Source organism: Oreochromis niloticus, linkage group LG11 (assembly GCF_001858045.2).
Source record: "Oreochromis niloticus isolate F11D_XX linkage group LG11, O_niloticus_UMD_NMBU, whole genome shotgun sequence".
In the NCBI taxonomy this organism is placed as follows: domain Eukaryota; kingdom Metazoa; phylum Chordata; class Actinopteri; order Cichliformes; family Cichlidae; genus Oreochromis; species Oreochromis niloticus.
The window spans coordinates 10,925,501-10,937,567 of NC_031976.2; the positions used below are offsets into that span (position 1 = coordinate 10,925,501).

Consider the following 12,067-nt stretch of genomic DNA (forward strand, 5'->3'; position numbering starts at 1 on the left):
GGCTGCAAGTAGAGGTGACATGGTCTGCGAGATTGAGACACCTGCATTAGATCCTCTTAATGCATGTTTTGTTTGGGTTTCCATCAGCGTGGAATTACCAAAAATAGAGAGGGGACAGCCTAACACATGAAACAGGAAAAGACCGCCATGTAATTTATCTCAACAAAGTAACTGTATTCTGAATACCACCTTTTTAAACAGTAACTGTAACGGAATACAGTTATATATCTATATATATATCTATCTATATATATAGATAGATAGATATATTAATTTTAAAAAAAGGAATCCCCCGCTCACCCCTGTGGGCGGTCTATCCTTCAAGCTCGGGTTCTCTACCAGAGGGTCCTGCGCAGTATCTTCGCTGTTCCTAGGAATGCGCTCTTCTGGACAGAGATCTCCTACGTTGTTCCTGGGATCTGCTGGAGCCACTCGCCTAGTTTGGGAGTCACCGCACCTAGTACTCCGATTACCACCGGGACCACTGTTGCCTTCACTGTCCACATTTTCTCAAGCTCTTCTCTGAGACCTTGGTATTTCTCGAGCTTCTCATGTTCCTTCTTTCTGATGTTGCTGTCATTGGGAACCACTACATCTATCACTACGGCTGTCTTATTCTGTTTGTCTACCACCACTACGTCCAGTTGGTTAGCCACCACCATTTTGTCCGTCTGTATCTGGAAGTCTTAGCTCGGTCATTCTCCACCAGCCTGGGGGGCGTCTCCCATTTTGACCTTGGGACTTCCAGGCTGTATTCGGCACAGATGTTTCTGTATACTATGCCGGCCACTTTGTTATGGCGTTCCATGTATGCCCTGCCTGCTAGCATCTTACACCCTGCTGTTATGTGCTGGATTGTCTCAGGGGCATCTTTACACAGCCTGCACCTGGGGTCTTGCCTGGTGTGATAGACCCCAGCCTCTATGGATCTTGTACTCAGAGCTTGTTCCTGTGCTGCCATGATTAGTGCCTCTGTGCTCTCTTTCACTCCGGCTTTGTCCAGCCACTGGTAGGATTTCTGGATATCAGCCACCTCCGCTATCTGCCGGTGGTATATATATACATATATATATATAATACCCCTCTTTCCTTAATATAACAACTGTATTATACACAGGCATATTAGAAAAAAAAAGTAGAATTTTTATATATTTCAAGCTTTTCTCTCTAGAAGTTTAATGTTTAACTCTATTAATATAATACATGAGGTCAGACAGGAGACAGTTTTCATTGAAAAAAAGGTCTATAAAGAGTTTGCCACTTATTTCGGTAAAACAGGAAAACATAGAGGGAAATGCAGAGCACTAATGTAACAGAGGTTTGCATCTTTTGGCATTTTTGCCCTTCCTCTTTCCTTCTTGCTTGGCAGGTTGCTCTTCAGCAATATCTGTCTCCCAATATACCCAGTATCTCTCCATCATACATGTCCAAATGAGCTTAATCTTCTTATTTTCACTTTGTGCATGACCCATCCTTTGTGAGCTGATATACTCATTCCTAGGCCTGTCTACCCTTGTCATTCCCAATGCAAATCCCAAGGAAAATCTTAGCAATCTTTAATTCACATTCCTCCAGATCTGCCCCGCCCCCCCATCGCCGCTTTTTGCCAGTGGCATCATCCCCAACCCACATGTCGAAGCACTATTATCTTGTAAACCTTTACTTTTCTAAACTGTTTTTCACTCTGGAAAATGCTAAAAGAATTAGGCTGGAACATTGTCCCAAGTTGCTGTTTCTCACCGTCTCACCGTGGTGCTACTTAAGGCAGGGCACATCGTTCACTGTGAATTCATTTGAGAATTACTTGTAATATATTCACATGGGTACAATTAGAAATCAAGCAGACTTTGTGCTAGGGAGCTGGCTGGTTAAATGTCCATGTGTCCAGATTGCTTCAGGCATTTGGATTCTGAAATGCACCTGCATCAACTATATCTAGAAAAGTTGAGAGATGCAGCGCATGTGTGAAAGTGACTCGAGTGTGACCGTCTAAAATGCAAAATAAGCAGTGCTGAACTAAAGTTTGCCTATTACTCCTTGTGATGCAAACTTTTTGTGCCAACTCAGTAATTATTTACAAGAATATATCAACTTGCGTCCTTTGATTCGTGGGCTCCAAACCATACCCAAAAGCAGATTGTACCCTGTGAACCTCAGTTTGTGCCTGAACCGAGCCAATTTTAATTTCAGCTGCCAGATGTTGCTGGGACATTGGGCAGACCGCACTCAGCCAAATAAAAATGTGATGAAATTATTTTTCAGGATGACATTACATTTTATAAGAAATGTAACTCTCCTCAATAACTTCTCATGGACTTGTACTGATTTCTTTTGCAAGGATATGTTTTTTCAAGCATTTTTAAGCTTTAGATAAAGTATTAAACTTAAAAAATTGAAAATATAGATGTTTATTCAGGGCTCAATGTTGCTAAAGGATCTGATTTATAGATTCACAGGTCTGATGCCCATTCTCTGTTAGAGCAAAAATAAAAACAAAACAAAAAAACACGACAGACTAATATACCATTGAAACTCGCTTGGGGTAAATTTCAGGCAAACTAATCCAGACTTCTTCTTAAGAGAACTACAGAGTGAAACAAAGGACTATTTCTCGAAAGTAAATGTTTTGAAAAAGTAACCCCAGGTCACTAATTAAAAAGTAATAGATGCATCCCCACTATAATTATACACGCACTGACTCACTGCCCTTCGGTGTATGGAAAGTCATAACTAATGTGTCAGACAGACGTAGCCCTTGAATGAATTCACAGGACACATTGTAGATATTTAAAGCTGTTGCTTTAGATAAGGTCTTTTATCATATCAAGGGGAAAAAGTACTAAAACCTGCTCGCTATGTAACCACAAGGAAATTTTTAGGAAAAGAAAGTAGTACTTTGAATAAGAGCCCGCACGTAACATTGAATCAGGCTTTCAGATTTTATGAGGATTTAAAGAACCCCCTAAAGATATTAAGTGTGTGAGATGCAGTGTTAGCCTTGAGCTAACAAGTGGTGCTGTCTGGAGGGCCTTAAATAAACTGTTGATAGAACCGAACCTTGTGAAAACAGCTGCTCCTCAACACTAGGGGCTTGTGCTAAACATGAAAACCTGTGCAGACTTGACTTTTGGTGGAACAGTGAATGCAAATTCACCTTACAAACTGAGGTCTTTTGGCCTAACAAAGCATTGCCCAATGTGCAAAATAAAGTCTGAATTATCTGTAAAGTCTAAGGAAAAAGGGGAAATTATTTCTTCTTTACAATAATGTTAACAGAATATGTAAAAATGTATTTAAAAACAAAGAAAAACGACAAAAGACCAGGACATCCTCATGGCAAACACTCCTGTTCAGTTTTTGCTTAAAATTCACATAAAGACAATGGGAGGGAGACTGGCTTGCATTATCCTCATCACAGTGGTAACGAGTGAGTTATGTGAAATAGCAAATGAGGTAGTTGGGCGCGAGATTTCTCTTGGGCTGTGCTATTTTTTTCCCTGTATATCTAATGACTGTGTAGCCCTTTGAAGAAGATGGAAGTTTGACGGAGTGGCAGTGTTTGTGAGCACACATGCAGCATACTTCCCCCACAGGAGCCGCCTGGGTAGATTGCCTGTGAGCAGGCTGCCGAGCTGAGCTGTTTTATGCAGGCGTGGAAAAGAGCACCGACTAAAGCAGGGGTCCCCAATCCCAGTCCACGAGGGCCGGTGTCCCTGCAGGTTTTAGATGTGTCCTTGATCCATCACAGCTGATTTAAATGGATACCTTCTCAACATGTCCCGAAATTCTCCAGAGGCCTGGTAATGAACTACTCATATGATTCAGGTGTGTTGACCCAGGGTGAGATCTAAAACCTGCAGGGACACCGGCCCTCGCGGACTGAGATTGGGGACCCCTGGACTAAAGCCATGTTGGATCACAGAGCAAATAACACATCGACATGCACAAACATACAAACATGTATGTCCAACTCGGTGAAAAATCTGGATTGCTACACACATGAAACCCAAATGAAATGATTCGGGGGGACAAGATGAAATTGCATTGTATGGGTCAGCTGTCCTTCAAAGAGTCCTCAGACAACAGTGGTGGACGAAATGCCAGCGGGACAGATTTAAGACAAGCACACAAATGTTTTTTTGTTTTGTTGAAAACACACTCCCTGCAACAAAGGGCAAGCAGATACCTTTGCTACCAGCATGTGTACAATGCACTGCTGTATCTCTAAAGCACTAGTGGCCATTGTTTAGCAGTGTTGTAGAAAAAGCCCATATCTCCACTCCCTTATAAATGCAGCATGATCCTTCCAGGCCATGAGTAAGCATTAAGGTCACTCTGACAGAATTGTGGTAGTGCAAGAAAGTAGGCACGGCAAATAAAAAAAATAAAATAAAAAATAAAACCACTGGTTGCTCGAGAATGTTTGATGGATTGTTGTGCATTATAGGAAACTATATAAACGACTGACAGCATCTCCATCTGGTCGTGTTCTTCGTTGTGTCCTTAAAATACATGTAGATTCAGTTCCACTTAATTGCAGTAATGATTCTATCATAACACATTTTAAAACATAAGAATGAGCAGCACATACATATTCATGTGCGAGATGTGGATAACCACAGCAATATAACAAGGAACAATGGTACTGTGACAGTTACTCAGATTTAAAAATGAATACATTATAGAGGAGTACACTGAACATGTTTTTTTAACTGTAAATGTAGCACTCATAAGAATCTCTGACTGGAAAAACTACTACTCCACCAAGAGTAGTTTTGGAGTAGTAGGTTCAAAGGCAATGCACAGGCCACCACATGTCACTCAAGTCTTCCTAGATTGCGTGTTGCCCAATGAACAAAAAGTAGATCAGTAAACATCCAAATGAAGCCCAAATGAGGTAGAGGAGGCGGAAGAGTGCACCTCAAGGCTATGATGTTAAGTCACAGATGAGTGCATCAAAACAGCGCCACATGGCCGTAAACTCACAGCAATTAGGTTTAGGCATGTAAACCAAGTGCTTAGCGTTAGGTTAAAGGCTTGAAATGAATTTTTGTTTCAAAGGTTTGACAACTAGGTGAAGGATAGAATGACCGGACCAGGATTCGTTTTCATACTAACTGGTGTGTCTCAAATCGTGCTCTCAGTTACACACTTTAAAACACTTTAAGCAGGTAATTTAAAAAAAACACTGATATTTTTGAGAATCAGCATTGCCACAATGAGCCATTAAAGAATGAGTGATAGGCCTAACAAACTCAATGTTACACTACATGTTACAGTGAAACATAGAGTGTAAAATTTTCAAACGAAACATTTTCCTGATTAATGTACTAGCTAAGAAATGAAATAAACCGCTTTGATATTATATTGCCTATTGTACATGTTTGCAAATATTCTCAACTGTAGTTTTTACTACAGTGCTGCTAAGAAAACAGGAATAAAGCTGTGCCTTATGTGTAACGATGTGTTAAATATCCCCATCAGCATGAAATTGTGTTGGAGAGTAAACACGCAGAAACTGGAAGAGTGGAATACAACCAAACCACCCGGGGAAGAGAAAGAGAGACACAAAAAAAATTGATGCAGGAAAGGAAATGCAGTCAAGCTCAGGAAAAGAGAGGTAGAAAGAGTAAAGATGGAGAAAGTCTCGGTGGCAGATGGACAGGGGAAAGGACCTTGACTGGCTAGGTCTGGGGCAGGTGGGAAGATGAAGATAGAGGGTCTCAAGGACGGGGTCAGCCTGTTAGTGAACGATTCAAGCAGAAAGTAAGAAAAAAGGGTGTAGAAAAGTGCAGAAAAGCTAAAGAAACAAATGTAACACAAGTTTTAAAAAAAGAAGTCAGGATGCTGAGTAAAATGTAATTTAAAACACAATGTGGTGATTTGAAAATCTCATGAACCCAATTTATCCAAAACTGGACATAAGCATATTGTTTATATAGCTATTTAAATAACTGTTTAAACTTAGACCTTTACAATTTCATGAAAAATATTAGCTCATTTTGAATTTTATGGCAGCAACCTGGGTCAAAAAAGTTGGGATGGGGACAACAAGGAGGTGGAAAAGTAAGTGGTACTAAAAAGGAGACAGCTGGAGTAACTAATTAGGTTACCTGGCAACAGTCCAGTTATGGGATAATAAAAGAGAGGCAGAGTTACTCATTAAAATGGACAGAGTTTAATCAATCTGCAAAAAATAATAATCATTTAAAAAATCTATAAATGGTGAAATAAATTCAGAATAATGTTCCTCTGTGTAAAATTGTGAAGACTTTAAAGATCACATCATCTAAAGTGCATAATATTACCAAATGATTCAAAGAATCTGGAGAAATCTCTGTGTGCAGGGGACAAGGCTGGAAATCGGTGTAGAAAACACATGATTTTCGGGTTCTTGGGCACCATTGCACTAAAAACAGGCACGATTCTGTCATGGAAATCAGTGAATAGGCTCAGAAACACTTCCAGAAATCGCTGTCTGTGACATCTGTGACACTGGTGTGACACCCACAAATGCAGGTTACAGCTTTAACATGCAAAGAAAAAGCCATATGTGAACATAATCAAGAAATGTTGCTGTCTTTCTGGACCAAAGCTCATTTAAAATGGACTATTTGAAATTCATTTTAGAAAACACAAACATCATGTCCTCCAGACTAAAGAGGTAAACATGGCTGTGTCCCAACTTCTTTAAGAAATGGTGCTGACATCAATTTCAAATTACAGAATTATATTTTACACAGCATCTCAACTTTTTTCGAATTGGCTGTACAGATAGAAGGTCGTGGGGACTAGGCAAGCAAACAAGTTCATACTCAAGGAGGGAAGGAAAGGAAAACGTTAAGACAAAACGGAAAGTAAGAACGGAAAAAGAACGAGACACAGAGATGGATGAGTGAATGCTTTCACCTGAAAGAGCAGACGGGGAAAAGAGCAGGAATGAACAAGATGGTCACAGAAGGATTGCTCATATTTAGACAGCTCCCCGCTGCACTCAGCTCTGCTCCAACACAGATAACTCAGTGCATCCATTAGTTCAACTAATTCCCATCGCCATCTGCCAAGCAATTTCAGATCCACCTCTGGAGTCGCAGGAAAGGTTCTGGACTTTGGGGGAGGGATGTTGGATTTGGAAAATATTGGATTAATTTGCTTAATTGAAGGGCCTAATGTTTCCATAACTCAACAGTGGAAGCCCTAAAGGAAATCAGTTGTCGTAAGTGTGATCACAGGTCCCTTCTCGTAAGAATAAATGTTGTCTCCTTCTCCTGGCAGAAGGATTTTTCTTCTAAATGAAGACAGCTACTTCATCATAGTTTCTAACACTGCATATTACACATTAATACACACTTTTTTTGTCATACTACGTATGAAAGAATGACAGGAAGAGACAAAGAGCAGAAAATTATGCTGTCCTTACCTTCATAAGCTGCCTTAAATCCATGAGCGCTTACTGCAAAGTCACTGGTAAGCCTCAGGGAAAAAATAGAGCCAGAACTGGTAACAGGTGGAGGGATGGTAAATCCTGTTAACCTGCAGAATAGGAAAAAGAGACCTCAGTACTGAATGCATGACTGAATTCATAACATTTCCACATCCTTTACACCAGCATGAAATAAGATGCCCCCTGCAAAAAGAAACCTCACTTTCAAACATGGAACATAGGAAATTAGATTTTTCTTCTTTTTTTTTATGAACTTGAACTATGTGATGGCATCCACAAAAACCTGTCATATGTTATATAATTCTGTATATGTATTTATTTTTAGTAAATACAAAGAGGATGCACTTTTTTATTCCACAAGCTAAAATAAGACAAGTTCAAGAGAAACTCAGACCTCCAGTAATGGAGGCCAGCATCCCCAGTGAATACTCCTGAAACCAATTATGCTTTTGTTTTCCCTTTGAAAAATTAACAATTCTAAACAGACAACTTAAAAACTTGTGAGGCTGAAATTGAACATATTAAATATATGCTTGTTTGTTTTTTTTATTTAAATCAGCTAGGCTACCTGTGAAGGTAAATTAGTGTAATTTAAATTTTTCTGTTGAGAGATGTGTGCAACAAAATCCAACAACTTCACACACAGTTAAACTTGTTACATATAACGACTATTTAAAAGTCCTCACAGCAGCAGTGACTTTGTGTGCCATAGCATTTTGGGTCTAATAAAACAGAACAGCTCTGAGAATTGTGATGCAATTTGTCCAGCAGTAATATACTCAGTACTATACAATCAAAACCCAAGCGGGAACCTTCCCTATTGTTGGTTGGCCTGTGAGGGCTGGCAGCTGCATTGTAACAGACTGCTTCATTACTGCATTTCAAATTAGGTGCAGACCCAAACAAATCCATTTACTTTCACGACGTCGTAAACAAGATGTGTTGCTGACCATTCCTCAGCGGCAGTTGCTGATGTTCTATCGACCTTCCACTGCTGTAAGCCAGGCAACGAAGCATGAACTAAAGTTGTGCATGAAACAAAATGTCTCCCTTTCTATTGCCCTCTCGTTTTCTCGCTTTTTCTTTTTTATTACACATTTTTGGAGCCATATGTGTGACCAAATCTCTATTTGACAATAAGCCAGGTAAATAATGAGGTAAATAATGTCTGCAGCTGGCCAAATGTGCAAAAACAGAAACTTCCCAAGTGACAGTAATGAAGAAGGTGCTGTATTTACAACTTCAATAGAGTTTACAATTACAGCACTGTGAACTGTGCAGTAAATAATCACCCTTTTTTGCAGGCAAAGCCCAGCATGGCAAGATATTGCTTAACATCAGCTGCTGCATGACATAACTGAAAGAAAAGTTAAAGGGGGATCTTTGTAGAAGCTTAACAAAAAAAAAAAGATCATTGTACATAATTTGCCTGGTGGCTCAATTAAAAGCAAATAAAAGGTTGCACAATCAAAACACCTCGTTGGCGTCTTTAAAAATAATTAGAAAAACACAAGAGACAGGTAACACACTGAAACTATATTTACCACTTTTCATTATCTTACTTATTAATGTTTTTGACCACTGACATTTACTGAAATGTCTCAACTGGTTACAACCTAGATAATAAGGGGAATGTCACTCAAAGCCTACTCAGCGCCCACACCGTACAGAGTGGAGAAAAAGGAGGAAGGAAAACTATACCAGTCTCTGCACAGAAAGAAAAAAAGTGCACCAAAATTCTTACAGATGTGGAGTGGAAACAAATCTCATGATATAGCTGACATTAGAATGTCACGCATGGAGGCATCGGTTTGACATGACTTTGGCTCTGTGCTATCAAGCACAAAAGTCACATTGAAAAGACAAGTGTGTAAACCTGGCCTTTCCCTTCGGTCCCGCCACTGGCCGCTGCGGCATTTAGCAAACGAATCCTCAGCCTTTCTTTTGCAAAACAATTCTTTCTTTGCCATTTCAACAGGAAGACGGGGGTTGGAGGGGTCTACGGTGCCATTTTGTGTAATAGTTACATGCTTTCAGTGAATTACAGTTTGATGTCAAGCTGAGCACTCTTTAAAATTGCTCTCCTTACCCCATGTCTAGGGAGGAGGATGCATGGGGGAACTAATTATTGGCTGAGCAGAACAGACAAGAACAGAACAATCAGTGGCTTCAGAGTGCATGCTCACACAGATATTGATGGCACTCACCAGCTTGAGTGCAATGCAGTTACACAATGACACTAAAAAGCCTTGACCTGAAATGGTTACTGGTGAAGTGGAGCAAATGAACACTGAACTATTATATCCACAAATAAATAACTCAACAAAACATTTTTTTCTTTCACCAATGACTATAAAAACTGAGCGTAGAAAGAAGAGGAAAAAGTGCTGCTATGGCAACATGATATACGTGATATAGAGAAATTAGGAGAGAGACAAAAAAAATGATGCAGTATACCAACATAGACACGGTGGTTAGAGGAATGCTTCTCCTACAATCATCCAAAAATCTAGAGAAAAAAAGGCAAAAACATGTTCTTATGATCACAAGTGAGGTGGATAATAAAACAGAAAACTGAACTATCGCACTGTCATCATATCAGCACTAAACAGCAAAGGAGTCAGGATGCCATGGGTTTAACCGACAATATGTGGAGACAGTGTTTCTAAATCTGGCATTGGAAGGGATTAAGAGGTGACAAGTCAAGGTATGCATCAAAATTCTATACCTATACCCCTTCTATACTCCCAAACCTCAAATTTCAAATGTGGACAGGTCTCATGTCTCAAGTTTGCTGATCGGCATAATGTTGGACTTTTTTAAAGTTGAAAATCTGAGCAAGCACCAGCTTAAACTACAGGCATGGACACAAGCCTCCACCTAAGAAACACTTATTCTGCTTGTCTGCAGAGACAAGGACATGTTATGAGTGCAACTGGTTTTGAGATAATTAGACTGCATCACATTATTAATGCATTAGAATGATAATTAGAATGACACTAAAGGGTCCTGAGGAATGAAAGAATCTACAATGTCTGAACCTCACAGTGGGACTGCAGAGTACTTACTGGGGTTGCACATTTCACATCTATTGTGCAAAATCTTTCAACGGTCCATAGTCTAGACAAGGTCTGGATGATATGGATCAAAAATCTGTTTTAATGATAGTACTGTCGGATACTGCAAATTTTGACAGTGATCTGATACTAAATACAGGGCCAGTATTGCAGATACCAATATAGATACTGATACTTTTAACTTACAAAGGCAGCTTATGTAGGGAAGAGAAGTGTCATGACTGATAGGATGAATCATCATCAATTTGCAAATTCTAAATACTTTTTAATGAACACTAAATCATTGTGATTTTTACTTTCCATAATAATTAAAACAACAAAAACACACCTTTCAGATTTTCAAGTATGTTGAAAGTGGGGGTTTTTTGAAGATTGAAATCCAGTGTAAATGTGGCTGTCTCTATAGGACTTTCAATCAGCTTATTTTACAAAAAGGGTCAGACATTTCTCAGAGTGCAAAAGTAAAAGTAGTTAGTCAAAGCAAAAAGTGAGATGTCAAACACCTTTTAAGGGAATGTGATAAAAGTGTAAAAACTTTTAAAAGCATGTTTCTCCTTATCCATACACCAGCCTGAAAACCTTAAAGAGAACATGAAACACTAAACATATATAGACTAATTGACATCACTGACATAGATGTAACACTGGAGGCTCTCCTCCACACAGTCCTCATTTATAAAGGGCTTTACAAACCGGAACAATATGGCTAACAGGTGGATTTTCCTGTTTGAATGAAAGGGTGGAAGAATGAGGGTAGATCTGTAAGAACCAGAGATGTCCACGTATCAGTAATGACTTGTCAATCATCAGTTATTTTCATCTTAATATTTTACCATCTTAAAGCATATTAAAGTTAATTTTACTCTATACGTTTTTCAAGGGGAACAGTAAAGAAGACTTAAAACTAGTGTTTGAGCACAAATGCTCATGAAATTGCTAAATAAGCGAATAAGGGAGCACTTTCTCATAGAGTTCTGTCAACTGTGATTTTTTTTTTCAAACAAGAAGAGCCCCTATTGAAAAAACTCTAGTTTTGAGGGATGCCAAAGTTACAGTCTATTTGCACCAGAATATCTACTCAAGACTTCAATTACTACAGGTGTCATTTCATTGGCTGAATCTTGCCAGGATGAAGAAACCAAACTGGTGGACTTGGGAAATTAGAGGAAATGTATTCTAATACTTCTCGTGACACAGCATGTAGGCACAGATTGGCACTGACTCATCAAGTTCTGCTGGATCAGTCGAGGCCACACCCAAGTTGGCAGCTCTCTTGCCACCTGAAGGCAGCACAGAGATCGTTACAACAGTGATTTATTTGGCACACTGCAGTGCTGTCTATTCACACCAGCACATGGTTGTGATGTATGAGTGGCAACAAACCCCTGGAAGCAAGATAAATTAGCCCTCAGTTAGAGTACATTAATATGTTCTGACGATCAAGGGGGTTCCCACATGCCCCTCTCTGTCCTACGTTCCCAGATGGCTCCCCAGCCTGTCAGTAATGTATCTGGGTTGATTACTGAGGAAGGTTCCCCAGTGGGGT

At 39.6% G+C, this 12,067-nt stretch overlaps 1 protein-coding gene across 11 annotated transcripts in view; it reads right to left on the reverse strand.

The window, feature by feature from the left end:
- LOC100705316 (CUB and sushi domain-containing protein 3) overlaps positions 1–12,067 on the reverse strand; it is a 240,882-nt gene that overhangs the window by 182,133 nt on the left and 46,682 nt on the right. For all 11 annotated transcript variants that reach the window (XR_003222198.1, XM_025911532.1, XM_025911534.1 and 8 more), the window contains exon 3: positions 7,421–7,533. Coding sequence is in view for 10 of the 11 variants with exons in the window: in XM_025911532.1 (XP_025767317.1) it covers positions 7,421–7,533 (113 nt within the window). In the remaining variant the exon portion in view is untranslated. The remainder of the gene's footprint in view (positions 1–7,420; positions 7,534–12,067) is intronic.